General features: G+C 42.1%; 1 protein-coding gene and 1 non-coding gene across 5 annotated transcripts; both read right to left on the reverse strand.

The window, feature by feature from the left end:
* C5H12orf73 (chromosome 5 C12orf73 homolog) lies at positions 2,401 to 15,515 on the reverse strand. 4 transcript variants are annotated; one of them, XM_005680546.3, is made up of 3 exons: positions 15,457 to 15,515; positions 8,481 to 8,598; positions 2,401 to 2,796 (listed from the first exon to the last, which is right to left on the reverse strand). In XM_005680546.3, exons 2-3 carry the CDS (start codon positions 8,586 to 8,588, stop codon positions 2,689 to 2,691), a joined length of 216 nt encoding a protein of 71 aa, XP_005680603.1. In that variant the 5' UTR covers positions 8,589 to 8,598; positions 15,457 to 15,515; the 3' UTR covers positions 2,401 to 2,688. The 4 variants fall into 4 exon arrangements, with proteins under 4 accessions (XP_005680603.1, XP_005680602.1, XP_005680604.1 ...); XM_005680545.3 differs by having other exon boundaries at positions 15,374 to 15,480; XM_005680547.3 differs by lacking the exon at positions 15,457 to 15,515 and adding an exon at positions 15,378 to 15,454.
* TRNAW-CCA lies at positions 11,745 to 11,816 on the reverse strand. Its single transcript has one exon. It is a non-coding gene; the product is annotated as a tRNA-Trp (tRNA).

The raw sequence follows: 15,563 nt of genomic DNA on the forward strand, positions 1-15,563 counted from the left end.
GTCTGTTGTTTCATGTCCAGTTGTAACTGTTGCTTCCTGACCTGCATATAGATTTCTCAAGAAGTCTGGTATTCCCATCTCTTTCGGAATTTTCCACAGTTTATTGTGATCCACACAGTCAAAGGCTTTGGCATAGTCAATAAAGCAGAGATAGATGTTTTTCTGGAACTCTCTTGCTTTTTTGATGATCCAGTGGATCTTGGCAATTTGATCTCTGGTTCCTCTGCCTTTTCTAAATCCAGCTTGAACATCTGGAAGTTCATGGTTCATGTATTGTTGAAGCCTGGCTTGGAGAATTTTGAGCATTACTTTACTAGCATGTGAGATGAGTGCAATTGTGTGGTAGTTTGAGCATTCTTTGGCATTGCCTTTCTTTGGGATTGGAATGAAAACTGACCTTTTCCAGTCCTGTGGCCACTGCTAAGTTTTCCAAATTTGCTGGCATACTGAGTGCAGCACTTTCATAGCATCATCTTTCAGGATTTGAAATAGCTCAGCTGCAATGCTATCACCTCCACTAGCTTTGTTCATAGTGATGCTTTCTAAGACCCACTTGCCCTCACATTCCAGGATGTCTGGTTCTAGGTGAGTGATCACCACACCATTGTGATTATCTGTGTCGTGAAGATCTTTTTTGTACAGTTCTTCTGTGTATTCTTGCCACCTCTTCTTAATATCTTCTGCTTCTATTAGGTCCATACCATTTCTGTCCTTTATCGAGCCCATCTTTGCATGAAATGTTCCCTTGGTATCTCTAATTTTCTTGAAGAGATCTCCAGTCTTTCCCATTCTGTTGTTTTCCTTGATTTCTTTGCATTGATCACTGAGGAAGGCTTTCATATCTCTTCTTGCTATTCTTTGGAACTCTGCATTCAGATGCTTATATCTTTCCTTTTCTCCTTTGCTTTTTGCTTCTCTTCTTTTCACAGCTATCTGTAAGGCCTCCCCAGACAGCCATTTTGCTTTTTTGCATTTCTTTTCCGTGGGGATGGTCTTGATCCCTGTCTCCTGTACATTGTCACAAACTTCAGTCCATAGTTCATCAGACACTCTATCTATCAGATCTAGACCCTTAAATCTATTTCTCACTTCTACTATATAATCACAAGGGATTTGATTTAGGTCATACCTGAATGGTCTAGTGGTTTTCCCTACTGTCTTCAATTTAAGTCTGAATTTGGCAATAAGGATTTCATGATCTGAGCCACAGTCAGCTCCTGGTCTTGTTTTTGTTGACTGTATAGAGCTTCTCCAACTTTGGCTGCAAAGATTTCGGTGCTGACCATCTGGTGATGTTTATATATAGAGTCTTGTGTTGTTGGAAGAGGGTGTTTGCTATGACCAGTGCATTTTCTTGGCAAAACTCTATTAGTCTTTGCCCTGCTTCATTCCGCATTCCAAGGCCAAATTTGCCTGTTACTCCAGGTGTTTCTTGACTTCCTACTTTTGCATTCCAGTCCCCTCTAATGAAAAGGACATCTTTTTTGGGTGTTAGTTCTAAAAGGTCTTGTAGGTCTTCACAGAACCATTCAACTTCAGCTTCTTCAGCGTTACTGATTGGGGCATATACTTGGATTACTATGATATTGAATGGTTTGCCTTGGAAACGAACAGAGATCATTCTGTCGTTTTTGAGATTGCATCCAAGAACTGCATTTCGGACTCTTTTGTTGACCATGATGGCTACTCCATTTCTTATAAGGGATTCCTGTCTGCAGTAGTAGATATAATGGTCATTTGAGTTAAATTCACCCATTTCAGTCCATTTTAGTTCGCTGATTCCTAGAATGTCAACGTTCACTCTTGCCATCTGTTGTTTGACCACTTTCAATTTGCCTTGATTCATGGACCTAAGGAGAAATGGCTGCGCTTTGCTGGAGCAGCCGTGAAGAGATACCCCACGTAAGAGAAACCCAAGTAAGATGGTAGGTGTTGTAAGAGGGCATCAGAGGGCAGACACACTGAAACCATACTCACAGAAAACTAGTCAATCTAATCACACTAGGACCACAGCCTTGTCTAACTCAATGAAACTAAGCCATGCCCGTGGGGCCACCCAAGATGGGTGGGTCATGGTGGAGAGGCCTGACAGAATGTGGTCCAGTGGAGAAAGGAATGGCAAACCACTTCAGTATTCTTGCCTTGAGAACCCCATGAACAGTAGGACAAGGCAAAATGATAGGATACTGAAAGAGAAACTCCCCAGGTCAGTAGGTGCCCAACATGCTACTGGAGATCAGTGGAGAAATAACTCCAGAAAGAATGAAGGGATGGAGCCAAAGCAAAAACAATACCCAGCTGTGGATGTGACTGGTGATAGAAGCAAGGTCCGATGCTGTGAAGAGCAATATTGCATAGGAACCTGGAATGTCAGGTCCATGAATCAAGGCAAATTGGAAGTGGTCAGACTTTTATTATAGTTAATTTATAATCCACATTTGCCATTATAGTCAAGCTTATTCAGAGAAATAAGCCAAAGTTACAAGGGCAAGAGACTGAAACTACACTCTGGGTATCTATCAAACTACAGAAGCTGATGATATAAACTGGCAGTTTTCAAGATTACCTGGTCAAACCATAACTAAATCAGTTAACATCTACTGAGCACTTCTCTTGCAGTTTGTATTAGGTGCTTAAACACAAACAATTTCACTCATTAAATTCTAAAAATATATATTTAATTCTCATTCACAGAGTTCTTGGCAGAGTTGAATTTTGATGTTCCTGTTGTCGTTCTTTCAGTCCCAAAAGCTCTGTTTTAAGTTCTCCAGGTTTGGGTGGAATTTCAGGTATTGTCTATAAAATACAAAAATGAAATATACAGAGAGCCGTGCTTTTTTACACTGTGAATGTGACCTGAAAAACATCAAAGAAAGTAAAAAGTAAAAAAGAACAAAAGCTCCCTGCCACTCAATGATAAATATGAGGACCTGCTATTGATCTAAGTTACTTTCTAGTCCTCTGTTTACAGCTATCACCATGGCTACAGCTTAAGTACTAAAGGACTCACAGAAAGTTTGCATCAATATCAATTGACAGTCCACAAATTTGAACAAGGTTTCCCACATTGGGAAATTCTTTCCTGCACTATTTACTGACTTCTCTTACATGCCTAGTCAGAAAACAAGTATTAGGAATCAATTCATTTGTTAAGAAACAGTGCCTACTATGTGCAAAGCATAAAGCAGTAGGGAAAAAAAATTACAACACTGCCTTCAAGAAAGGTGACTTCTCAAAAATTTGTAACAGCTTTAGTAAGATAACAATTCACAAAGCATGGTATGGTTTAAATATTGGTGTGGTATGGTTTAAATACCACCTATTTAAATATTCAATACCTTTGGTATAGCCACAAAGTTGCACATCCACCACTCTAATAAATTTAGAGAACATTTCATCACCCCAAAAAGAAACCCCAAACCCGTTAGCAGTCATCCCCATTTCCACACAACCCTCGCACCACCATCACCATCACCAAGCCACTGCCCTGTCTATAGGCATGCCTCTTCTGAACATTTCATATAAATGTATCACACAACATGCAGTCTTTCATGACTAGTTTTTTTCACTTAGCATGTTTCCAAGATTCATCCATATTGTCACCTATATCAATACTTCCTTTTAGGACCAAAAAATACTCCATTGTATTTATTTATCCACTCACCATGTATCCATTTATTCACATGGATACAAACAAATGGATCCATTTATTTATCCACTCACCAATTAATGGATATTTATTTGGATTGTTTCCACTGTTTGGCTAAAGTGACAATTCAACTTCGATTAAAAGAAAGCACTTATTTACATACTAAATACATAACCAATTTTAATATGATTTTGGCATTAAAAGTTAGCAATGTTGGCACAGGACCTAAATAGCAGTTTTTGTATATATGGCTATTTTTGGAGACAGCCAAAATAAATGCTTTAACAAGGAACTTTGCTCAATAGTATATGGAAAGGAGTTTGGGGGAGAATGGATACATGTAGATATATGGCTGAGTCCCTCTGCTGTCTACCTGAAACTATCACATTGTTAACTGGCTACACTCCAAAACAAAATTAATTAAGATGTCAAAAAAAGAAAATATCATAGTAAGTGGTGTAGAGAAAGGCTTTCAATATTTTAATTCAGAAACGTAAAATTCAAAATGTCTAAAGTGCACTTTACTTAAAATGATTCAGGATGAAAAAAAATTATGATCAACAACAATAAAAAAAAATAGTGCTTTAAAATGAGTCCAGAGACTGTCTTTTGACCTACTATGACTCCAATATTAAACAGATGATAAGTTAAGAAAAACAGAACAAGTAAAAGTAATGCCATGGGAGAAGGAAATGCAAAAGGGAAGCCTGAGGAGAAAACATTCAATTCCAGGAGAGAACATCTGCCTCGAGTCTTTGAATCTGCTCCTGGACTGGACGACTAGGAAAAGGTGCCCTTAAGGCAGCAGTCCCAAACCTTCCTGGCACCAGGGACTGATTCTGTAGAAGACAATTTTTCCACAGCTCAGGGGTGGGGGGTGGGGGGTGGGGGGAGATGATTTCAGGATGATTCAAGCACATTACATTTATTGTGCACCTAATTTCTTAATCGAATGCTGTTGCTGATCTGACGGGAGGTACCGGTACAAAGCCTGGAGCTCAGGGACAACTGCCTTAGAGCTTCTGCCTTAAGACAGCACTGAGCACAAGCCCCAGGCAGCCCTCCTGGTCTCCTCTGCTCTGAAATGCACCCCGACTTCTAGCTGTATAGGCTGAAAGACTCCTGCAAAGGCTGGTGATAGTTACAATAGTGACAATACCTGCTGGAACAATACCAACAGACACAGATAAAAGAACATAAATCCCTTAAGTGTTAGTAAAGCCAACAGCCTCCTACACACAGCCTGCCAGCCCTGGTCATCAAGTCCCTACAGAGGTCCCCCACTGCCGATGTCACCACCCAGTCAGGATGAGGTGGCCTGGGACACGTCAATATGCCCCTTCTAGAGATTCCTGTCCCATGCCACCTCCTCCCAAGGTCCAGGCAGCTGCTGGTAACAATCCTTGAACGTTCTTGCTGATGAGATGGGAGAATGAGGTGTCAACTCCCAGGCATTCCTCTCTTTGTGAAACCTGTTTGATGTCTATTCCTGCACAAGCTAAAGACCAAACAAACTGCTTTTCTGTGGAAGGTTCTTACCCCTTCCTGTCTCTACTAACTATCCTTGATGATTCCCTAAAATTCAAGAGAAGCAGTCTAAAGTGGTAAGAAAGAGCTACTGCCACATTGTTTGCACAAAACCTAGATACCAACTAAATGTCCGCAGAGAATTGAGTAAATAATATATGGAATATCTATACTATGAAATACTATTCAATGACCAGAAAGAAAAAAGCTATTAATATAAACAAATCTAAAAAAAAATAAAAATAAAAAATAAACAAATCTATCCAAACAGTCGTTAACCAAAACAAGGACTCCACAGAGAAACATGTATATGAGTTTCTATTTGTATGAGGAAAAAGCACCCCATAAACTCTGTGTGTGTGTGTAAAAATCTGGACGACTATACCAGCCAACAAATGGTAGTTACACTGGGCAGCAGACCGGAGAAAGGGGGTCGTCAGTGGGGGGATTTTTCACTTTTAGTCTTTGTGTGCTGTACGAAGTTGCTTTCAGTCGTGTCCAACTCTCTGCAACTCTATGTACTGTTGCCCACCAGGCTCCTCTGTCCATGGGATTCTCCAGGTAAGAATACTGGAGTAGGTTGCCATGCCCTCTTCTAGGGAATCCTCCCAACCCAGGTCTCCTGTGTCTCGTGCACGGCAGGTGGATTCTTTACCACTGAGCCACCAGGGAAGCCCACTCACATCCATAGCATAAAACACCAAGCACACTCCTGTAATTATTTGCACTGTACTTCCTTGCCTCCATCTTCCCAGGACTGTAACTCCTCAGAAGTATCTCCAGTTGCCAGTTCTAATCCAAAGAACGCTTATTAAATTCTTCCCTCCTTTGAAGGCCTACATTCACTCCTTCATTCAAGAAATATTTACTGGGCATCTACTACACTCTAAGATCTTTTCTAGATGATTGAGACAGGAGAGCAAACCAGACAGGCAGTCTCCCCACCCTGGAAATTATACTCTACTGGAAGAAACAAAGAACAAGTAAAGAGACAAATGAATAAGATTACTGCAAATTGTGACAAGTGCTCTATCCGAAACGAAGGACTAAGACGGAAGAGCACAAGAGGAATTTTGGGGGGGGGGGGCATACAAAGAACACTCATTGCTGGAGGAGATCAGATCTGAGCAGAGACTTTAAAGTTCTGAAGAAGTAAACCAAAACAAAATCTGGGGGGTGGGGGGGGGGGAAGCATTCCGAGAAGAAAAAGAGCATGACCCTGAGGTGGGGACAGGCTTGATGAATTGGAGAAACAGCAAGGAAGTGTGTGTGGCTGCAACAGAGGGAACAAAGAAGAAAGAGGAGAAGATAAGGTCAGTGGCAGGCAAGTGACAGACCCAGTAAAACCTCAAAACTGCATAAGACTGTTTTAAGAGCAGGCCATGTACTGCTCTAATGGCAACAAGATGCCACTGTAAGGTTTTAGGCCCCAGGCAGATGCAATCCTAATTTCAACATCACTTTTGCAGAGTTCCAAAAATAGCAAGGAGAGATAAGAAAGCCTTCCTAAGTGATCAACACAAAAAAATAGAGGAAAACAATAGAATGGGAAAGACTAGAGATTTCTTCAAGAAAATTAAGAGATACCAAGGGAACATTTCATGCAAAGATGGGCATAATAAAGGACAGAAATGGTAGGGACCTAACAGAAGCAGAAGATATTAAGAAGAGGTGGCAATAATACACAAAAGAACTATACAAAAAAGATCTTAATGACTTACATAACCACGATAGTGTGCTCACTCACCTAGAGCCACACATCCTGGAGTCCGAAGTCAAGTGGGCCTTAGGAAGCATCAGTACAAACAAAGCTAGTGGAGGTGATGGAATTCCAGCTGAGCTATTTCAAATCCTAAAAGATGACGCTGTGAAAGTGCTGCACTCAATATGCCAGCAAATTTGGAAAACTTAGCAGGGGCCACAGGACTGGAAAAGGTCAGTTTTCATTCCAATCCCAAAGAAAGGCAATGCCAAAGAGTGTTTACCGCACAATTGCACTCATCTCACATGCTAGAAAAGTAATGCTCAAAATTCTCCAAACAAGGCTTCAACAGTACATGAACCAAGACCTTCCAGATATTCAAGCTGGATTTAGAAAAGGCAGAGGAACCAGAGATCAAATTGTCAACATCCACTGGATCATAGAAAAAGCAAGTGAGTTCCAGAAAAACATCTATTTCTGCTTTATTGACTATGCCAAAACCTTTGACTGTGTGGATCACAACAATCTGTGGTAAATTCTTCAAGAGATGGGAATACCAGGCCATCTGACCTGCCTCCTAAAAAATCTGTATGCAGGTCAAGAAGCAACAGTTAGAACCAGGCAGGGAACAATGGACTGGTTCCAAATTGGGAAAGGAATATGTCAAGGCAGGATATTGTCACCCTGCTTATTTAACTCATATGCAGAGTACATTATGTGAAATGCAGGGCTGAAGCACAACTGGAATCAAGACTGCCGGGAGAAACATCAATAACCTCAGATACGCTGACAACACCACAGCAGAAAGCAAAGAGGAACTAAAGACCTCTGGATGAAAGTGAAAGAGGAGAGTGAAAAAGCTGGCTTAAAACTCAACATTCAAACAACTCAGATTATGACATCCGGTCCCATCACTTCATGGCAAATAGATGGGGAAACAATGGAAACAGTGAGAGACTTTATTTTCTTGGGCTCCAAAATCACTGCAGATAGTGACTGCAGCCATGAAATTAAAAGACATTTGCTCCTTGAAGAAAAGCTATGAGCAACCTAGCCAGCATATTAAAAAGTAGAGACATACCTTTGCTGAGAAAGGTCCGTCTAGTCAAAGCTATGATTTTTCCAGGAACCATGTATGGATGTGAAAGTTGGATGATAAAGAAAGCTGAGCACCAAAGAACTGATGATTTGAACTGTGGTGCTGGAGAAGACTCTTAAGAGTCCCTTGGATTGCAAGGAGATCAGTCAATCCTAAAGGAAATCAGTCCTGAATATTCACTGGAAGGACTGATGTTGAAGCTGAAACTGCAATACACTGGCCACCTGATGCAAAGAACTCACTGATTGGAAAAGACCCTAATGCTGGGAAAGATTGAAGGTAGGCGAAGGGGATGACAGAGGGTGAGATGGTTGGATGGCATCACCACTTGATGGACATGAGTTTGAGCAAGCTCCTGGAGTTAGTGACGGACAGGGAAGACTGGCGTGCAGCAGTCCATGGGGTCGCAAAGAGTTGGACATGACTGAGCGACTGAACTGAACTTTACCGCTGTTAAAATGAAGTGGTCCAGGAATGAGGGGCAAGGATTCTCCAGCACTCACCAGGTCTGGTCGGTAGTACCTATGCACCACCTCGGCGCCGGCGCACATGGCCAGGAGGCTGGCGGCGAACATTTTCAGGTAAGACGTCCAAGACACACCAGCGGGCATCTTCGGCTAGCTGGACGGGGAGGGAAAGCAGCCGGTGTTTGAAGGTCCTGAGTAAGCCGTGAGAGGAAACGAGCCCGACTGCAGCGCAGCGGCGGAGTCAAAACACCTGGGACCTCAATTATGAAGAGGGCGCTGGGCGCACGAACGCCCCCTAGAGGCGGACGATCAGCCCGCCACGGGGTCGAAGTGTGAGCACCCGGCCTTCGGGGTTCAAAGGCGGCTCTAGCCGAACTAGCGGAAGGCCGCAGCGGGTGGTTCGGCACCAGAGGGTTTACCGCGCCCCTGGAACTCCAGGGAGGAGAAGGACTACAGACCGCACTGCCCAGCCTACAGGTGCGCCCCTGGGGAGACTATACCGCCTGCTGCACGGGCGCTCGGCAGCGGGTCAGAGGACAGCGGAAGGACGCTGGGGAGCCGGACCGAAAGTGCGGGGGATAAGGCCTGCGCCGGACCGGAAAGCAGTGTCACTGCCGGCGCGGGAACGTAACCCGGACGGAAGTGGGGCTTTAGGCCAGAGCATGCGCCTTTTTTTTTTTCCCCAAAGCCATTACCCAAAACCCTTCTGGACCCCAGGATCTGGGCGCCCTCATTATTTTCTATAGAACTGAATTTTCCTTGCAGATGTCGAGTCTTGAGCTGAGCTCTGGCTGGATTGTTGCATCTTGTGTGCTTTCCCACGCACAAAGGAGGTTGCTCCCGTTTCCACCTTTCACGAGTGGGTGGAGAATCACATACTGAGCTATGCGTGCTTAGGTGAGGCCACTCTGGAGCAAATGAAATTAAAAGCATTCTCTGTTGTTCCCTATGAAGGAAAGTTACACGGCTCAAAATAGCCTGGAGTTAAAACTTCCCTCCGGGTCCTCCCCACTATTCTATGCAAAACAGAACTCTCTCACCGGAAGGGAAAAAAAAATGGACATTAAGGTTGATTACACCCAGCTCCCAGCCGGTCCCAGCCTCTGGCTAATCTCCAGAATTCCTTGCCCCAGCCGGTTGAGAGAGAACTAGCCGGAACGACCTTGGAGACGAACAGGCCCCCTTAAGACAGTTAATGTCTACATATATGACTATGTATACTTACTCATTTCTTGGGTTAGTGCTGCTGCTGCTAAGTCACTTCAGTCGTGTCCGACTCTGTGCGACCCCATAGATGGCAGCCCACCAGGCTCCCCCGTCCCTGGGATTCTCCAGGCAAGAACACTGGAGTGGGTTGCCATTTCCTTCTCCAATGCATGAAAGTGAAAGGTGAAAGTGAAGTCGCTCAGTCGTGTCCGACTCTTAGCGACCCCCTCGACTGCAGCCGACCAGGCTCCTTTGTCCATGGGATTGGGTTAGTGCAGCAGCTCACTAATCTCACCTCATTAAAGGTGATCTGTTCCTGTAAAGTGCCCCTCTCGTTCTTTTTCCAAACCTTACCTTCTTGAACTCCCTTACCCTACCCATCGTTTGTTACCTGAAACAGCCACACCGACAGCTATGACATTGTGCCGTGGTGCCACTGGAAAAATGGAAGAATGAAATCAACGTTTAGCCTATGTGTTTTTAAGATTGTGTTTTGCCGACAAAGTAAACAAACTTATGGTTACCAAAAGGGAAAAGGGGTGGGAAGGACGGATAAATTGGGAGTTTGGGATTAACAGACACTACTATACATAAAATAGATAAACAACAGGGACCTACTGTATACCCCGGGGAACTATATTTAGTATCTTGTAATAACCTATAATGGGAAGGATTCTAAAAAAGAATATATATTCTTACATATATTTGAGTTTATCTGAATCAGTTTGCTGTACATCTGAAACTAACACAACATTATAAATCAAGTAAATTTCAAGTAAAACAAAAGATTGTGTTTTGTTTCATTAAGCAGAAGGTTAATGAAAGACAATCCAAAGAATTAACCTTCTATGTATAATATGTATCGTGATATGGTCACATTTTTAAAAACAAGTTTATGGTGGTATATTTGACATTCCGTAAACTGCATATATTTAAAGTGTACAATTTCGATGAGATCTGACATATTTGTACACCTGAGAAACCATTACTAGGATCAAGATTATGAACACATCCATCAGCTTTAAAAGTTTCTTTGCACCTCTAATTCTGCCCACACAACCTCATTTCCTAGGAAACAACTGATCTTATTTTCTGTCACTATAGATTTGTTTGCACTTTCCAGAATGTTAAAGAAATGGAGTCATACAGAATGTACTATTTTTGGTCTGGCTTATTTCATGCAGCACAATTATTTTGAGATTCATCCACACTGTTTCATGTATCAGTTGACTCTTTTGTATTGCTGAGTATGTTTATACGATGATTGGCTTATCCATTCACCTTTGGTGGACATGTGGGTTGTTTCCAGTTTGGCGCTAATATGAATAAAAACTGCTCTGAACAGTGAAGAGTGCCAGAAAAACAAGTACAGATCTATGAATATATGCTTCTGCTTTTTGCATACATTCCTAGGTGTAGAATGGCTGCAGCCAATGTGGGTATGTAGCTTAACTTTTTAAGAAATTGCCAAACTGTTTTCCAAAGTAGTTATATGATTGTACATTCCCATCAACCGTGTATGAGAGTTCTAGTTTCTCCACATACTCTTCAACACAGTGTAGCACTCTTCAGATTTTAGATATTCTAATAGGTGGGTAATGGTATCTCATGAATAACCATGTTGAGAACCATTTGGGGAAGTATAAGTTCAAGTCTTTTGCACATTTTAAAGTTGGGTTCTTTAAATTATGAGTTTTGAATCTCCTTTATACATTATGGATCACTTCAGTTCAGTTGCTCAGTCCTGTCTGACTTTGAAACCCCATGGACTGCAGCACGCCAGGCTTCCCTGTCCAACACCAACTCCCAGAGCTTGCTCAAACTCACGTCCATCAAGTCGGTGATGCCATCCAACCATCTTATTCTCTGTTGTCCCCTTCTCCTCCTGCCTTCAATCTTTCCCAACATCAGGGTCTTCTCCATTGAGTCAGTTCTTTGCATCAAATGGCCAAAATATTATAGTGAAAGTGAAGTCGCTCAGTCGTGTCTGACTCTTTGCGACCCCGTGGACTGTAGCCTACCAGGCTCCTCTGCCCATGAGATTCTCCAGGCAAGAATACTGGAGTGGATTGCCATTTCCTTCTCCAGGGAATCTTCCCAACCCAGGGATCGAACCTGGGTCTCCTGCTTTGGAGTCAGACGCTTTAACCTCTGAGCCACCAGGGAAGCCAAAATATTATAGTATTATAAACTAACAGTGTACTTATAGTGTTGGAGTTATAAGATGGATCTGATCTACAAATACTTTTTCCTAGTCTATATTTTGACTTTTCTTAATAACCTTTTGAAAAACAGAAGTTTTTAATTTTAATGAAGTCCCATTTCCATTTTTCTCTTTAATGGGTCATGTTTTGCTGTTATATCTAAGAAATTCAACCCAAGGTCATACATTTTCTCTTGTATTTTCTCCTAGAAGTTGTATAGATTTGGGATTTCAGTTAGGTCTATGATCCGTTTTGAGCAAAACATTTTGTCTGGTGTGAGGTGTGGGCCCAAGTTTTGTTCTGTTTGCATGTGTGTGCTTAGTCACTCAAGTCCTGTCCAACTCTTTGCGACCCCATGGACTGTAGCCCACCAGGCTCCTCTGTCTGTGAGATTTTCTAGGCAAGAATACTGGAGTGTGTTGCCATGCCCTCCTCCAGGGGATCTTCCCGACCCAGGGTTGAAACCAGAATCTCTTGCACTGTGGGCAGATTCTTTACCACTGAGCCATCTTGGGAAGCCTGTATGCATATGGCTATCCAATTGTTCTAGCACCATTTGTTGAAAAGATGCTAATGCTTTCTCCACTGAATTGCCTTTGTACCTTTGTGGAAAATCTGCTGATTAATTGTCTATGTATGTGTCTTTCTGGATATTTTCCATTGATATACTTTTATCTATTGTGATACCACACTATCTTGATTCCTGTTGCCTTATAATAAAAACCAGGTACTGTAGTCCTCCAGTTTTTTCTTTCTTTTTGCTATATTCACTATTTAGTTCTATTTTTTTAGATTACACACATAAGTGATATTATACAGTTCTTTCTTTATAAAAAACGTTTTGGTTATTCTAAATCTTTGAGTTTCTGTATGACTTAGAATCATCTCATCAATTTCTACAATAAAGGCTGTTAACGATTTTGACTGTCATACTATTGAATCTGTAATCATTTTGACAATATTGTCTTCTGATCTATGAACACAATGTATCTCTCCACTTATTTGGGTCTTACTTATCTCAGCAATATTTTTGTAATTTTGGGGTAACGTTTTTACCAGATTTATCCCTAAGTATTTCATATTTTTTGGTATTATTGTGAATGGTGTTTTTCTGATGATCTGTTGGTAGTATATGGAGTACAACTGATTGTCCTATATTGATCTATCCTACAACTTTAACAAAGCAGATTTCTCTCAATAATGTGAGTGGGCCTTATTCAATCAGTTGATGGCTTGAACAGAAGAAGAAGGAATTCTCAAGCAGATGGCCTTCAGATTTGAACTGGAGCATTGGCTCTTCCTGTTCTCCAGTCTGATAGCCTTCAAATTTGAGCTGTGACTGTTATGCCCAAGTCGCGAAATCTCCCAATGACCACCAGGGAGCTGATATCCGATGCAAAAGCAAGAGAGTTTTTATTACCAAGCTCGAGCTGGGGCTCCCACTGATACCGACACTGCGGCTATAGGGAGGAGCCCCGGGTTTTGGATTACATTGCTTATATAGGGAGTATACATGGAAAAAAATGATTTCTAGGTAGGGGAAGGTCTGATTGGTCACTTTCTTTTGAAGGGTTGTGTGTTGGTTCTTGACTGGTCCCTATCGTCTAGGTAGACCACAAGTTCCTGAGCGTTAAGTCAGGAGATTTTGGTCTGGGGTCCGATTGGCTTGTGGGCGGTGGGGTGAGGTCAAGGGATTTCCAAAGGCTCTTGGATTTCCAAAGGCTCTTTTCCCGGAACCTTACTAAATGGAGTTTTTCTGTTAACAAAATGGAGTAGCTTAGATTCTTCAGTGACATCTGTTCAAGAGTTTCCTCCTGATAATTATAAGGATTAATACACACAAAGCACTTAAAGCAGTACACAGTACAGTCAGTAAATGTATGCTGCTGTTAAGTTCTACCATCATCATTACCACTGTTATCAATATAACTGCTGTCTTTAGTATCCACTCACCCTCCAAGACCCGCCCTATTCCACAGCGACACTGGCACATTTAATCTTCCTCTTTAACACCTGTCAACGGGATCAACTAATAATTTGTAAACCTCAGTTCCAAGTAAAAATGCAGGCCCCTGTTAATGAATAATTTCAAGATGGCAGTAGCAGAACAGTTAAGTCAATTATGGGGCCCTATTCAACTACTCGGGCCTCCCTAGTGGCTCAGTGGTAAAGAATCCACCTGCTAATGCTAATGGATTCAATCCCTGGCTCAGGAGGATCTCCTGGAGAAGGAAATGGCAACCCACTCTAGTGTTCTTGCCTGGAAAATCTCGTGGATAGAGGAGCCTGGCCGGCTACAGTCCATGGGGTCATAAAAGAGTGGGACACAACTTAGCAGCTAGATGACAATAAATTCAACCACACAGATGACACATCCATAAAGCTAGCCCTGCCTGCCAGCATCAGAGATGATCTCCTATCCAAGATGATTAATTCCTACTTCTTGAGCTTCCCATTAAAAACCTGCACTTCTACTTAATTTCCACAATATTCTCACCTAATTCAGGCATTTAAAAATATATTCAGGATGCGGAACTTCCTGGTGGTTTACAGGTTAGCACTCGCATTCCCACTGCAGGGGATATACGGTCCATCCCCATGGGAGAGATAAGATTCCACATGCTGTGGCAGCCAAAAAAAATATAAGAATACCTTAAGAGATGTTGCTTTAAACCTTATCCAGAGCAGTTAGCAAACCCAGAGAGAAAAAGAGGATGGTCTGTTGCTACTTCAGTCACTCAACAGATAGTCACTGAATACAGCCCATAACTCAGGTTCTGAGTGATATCTACCAATAAGCAGAATATTCATGTAAGTTCTGAAGAGTTTAAAAATGTTCGAAGTTTCACTTAAGCAATTCATAATACAAATCAATATTTCTGTATTTACTCATGAAAGTCCTTTTCTGAATCCTAGAATGAAGACAGAAACAGTAGAGCTTCCACCATTTTCCAGCTCGTATATTAATCAATGAGTGACCAAAAAAACCTGCTGTAAACCACTGAGATTTTGGACTCATCTAGTACGACAGCATAACCTATGGAAAGCTAATACAGCAGCCATGTCTCCCATCATGTAAACTAGAGAAACAGCAAAGCCTATTTTCATGCAGAGTTAATGAAGTCCTTATACAAAAACCAGTGATAACTTGAGAACTAATGAAAGAAACACGAGGGGCAAAGTCATCAAGAAATGAAGGGTTAGCCCAGAAGGTTGAAAGGAGGAAGTCATACATGAATGCCATCTACTCTTAGACTTCGAACTTTCATATTTCCATACATTAAAAGTAAAGCAGAGAACAGCTTATGTAAAGTTTCACATTTTACGAAACCCTTTTACAATCACCGTCATTTCACATATTGAGGCCCAATATGGTACAGTGCCCAGGAGTCCCAAGTTTTCTGACTGTAAAGTGTCTTCCTTTAATTACTTGGTAATTAATGCAAAGCACTGTTTTTAATCACAATAGAATGTTGCGTGGAAAGGCCCGGATAGCTTTAACAAGCATAAAATCCGCACCTACACAGCGCCGAGGACTTCACCAACCCGCAAGCACCGCCCTACACGGCCATCACCGAACAGTCAGCAGGACAAAAGCTTACGTCAGCAGAGTGCTTCCCCTCCCAGCCTCTTCATCCTCCACCCTTCCCGAAAGGCCAACTGGCAAGCAGAAGAACCAACGAGAGGAGCGCGAACATGACTGGACGGC

This window comes from Capra hircus, chromosome 5, assembly GCF_001704415.2.
Source record: "Capra hircus breed San Clemente chromosome 5, ASM170441v1, whole genome shotgun sequence".
NCBI classification, from domain to species: Eukaryota; Metazoa; Chordata; class Mammalia; order Artiodactyla; family Bovidae; genus Capra; species Capra hircus.

Excerpts from the sequence above, each read along its gene's own strand:
- C5H12orf73 (XM_005680546.3), bottom strand. The coding sequence starts at position 8,588 with ATGCCCGCTGGTGTGTCTTGGACGTCTTACCTGAAAATGTTCGCCGCC. Across the intron at positions 2,797-8,480 it reads GGTACTACCGACCAGACCTG|ACAATACCTGAAATTCCACC; the intron begins GTGAGTGCTGGA and ends TGTATTTTATAG.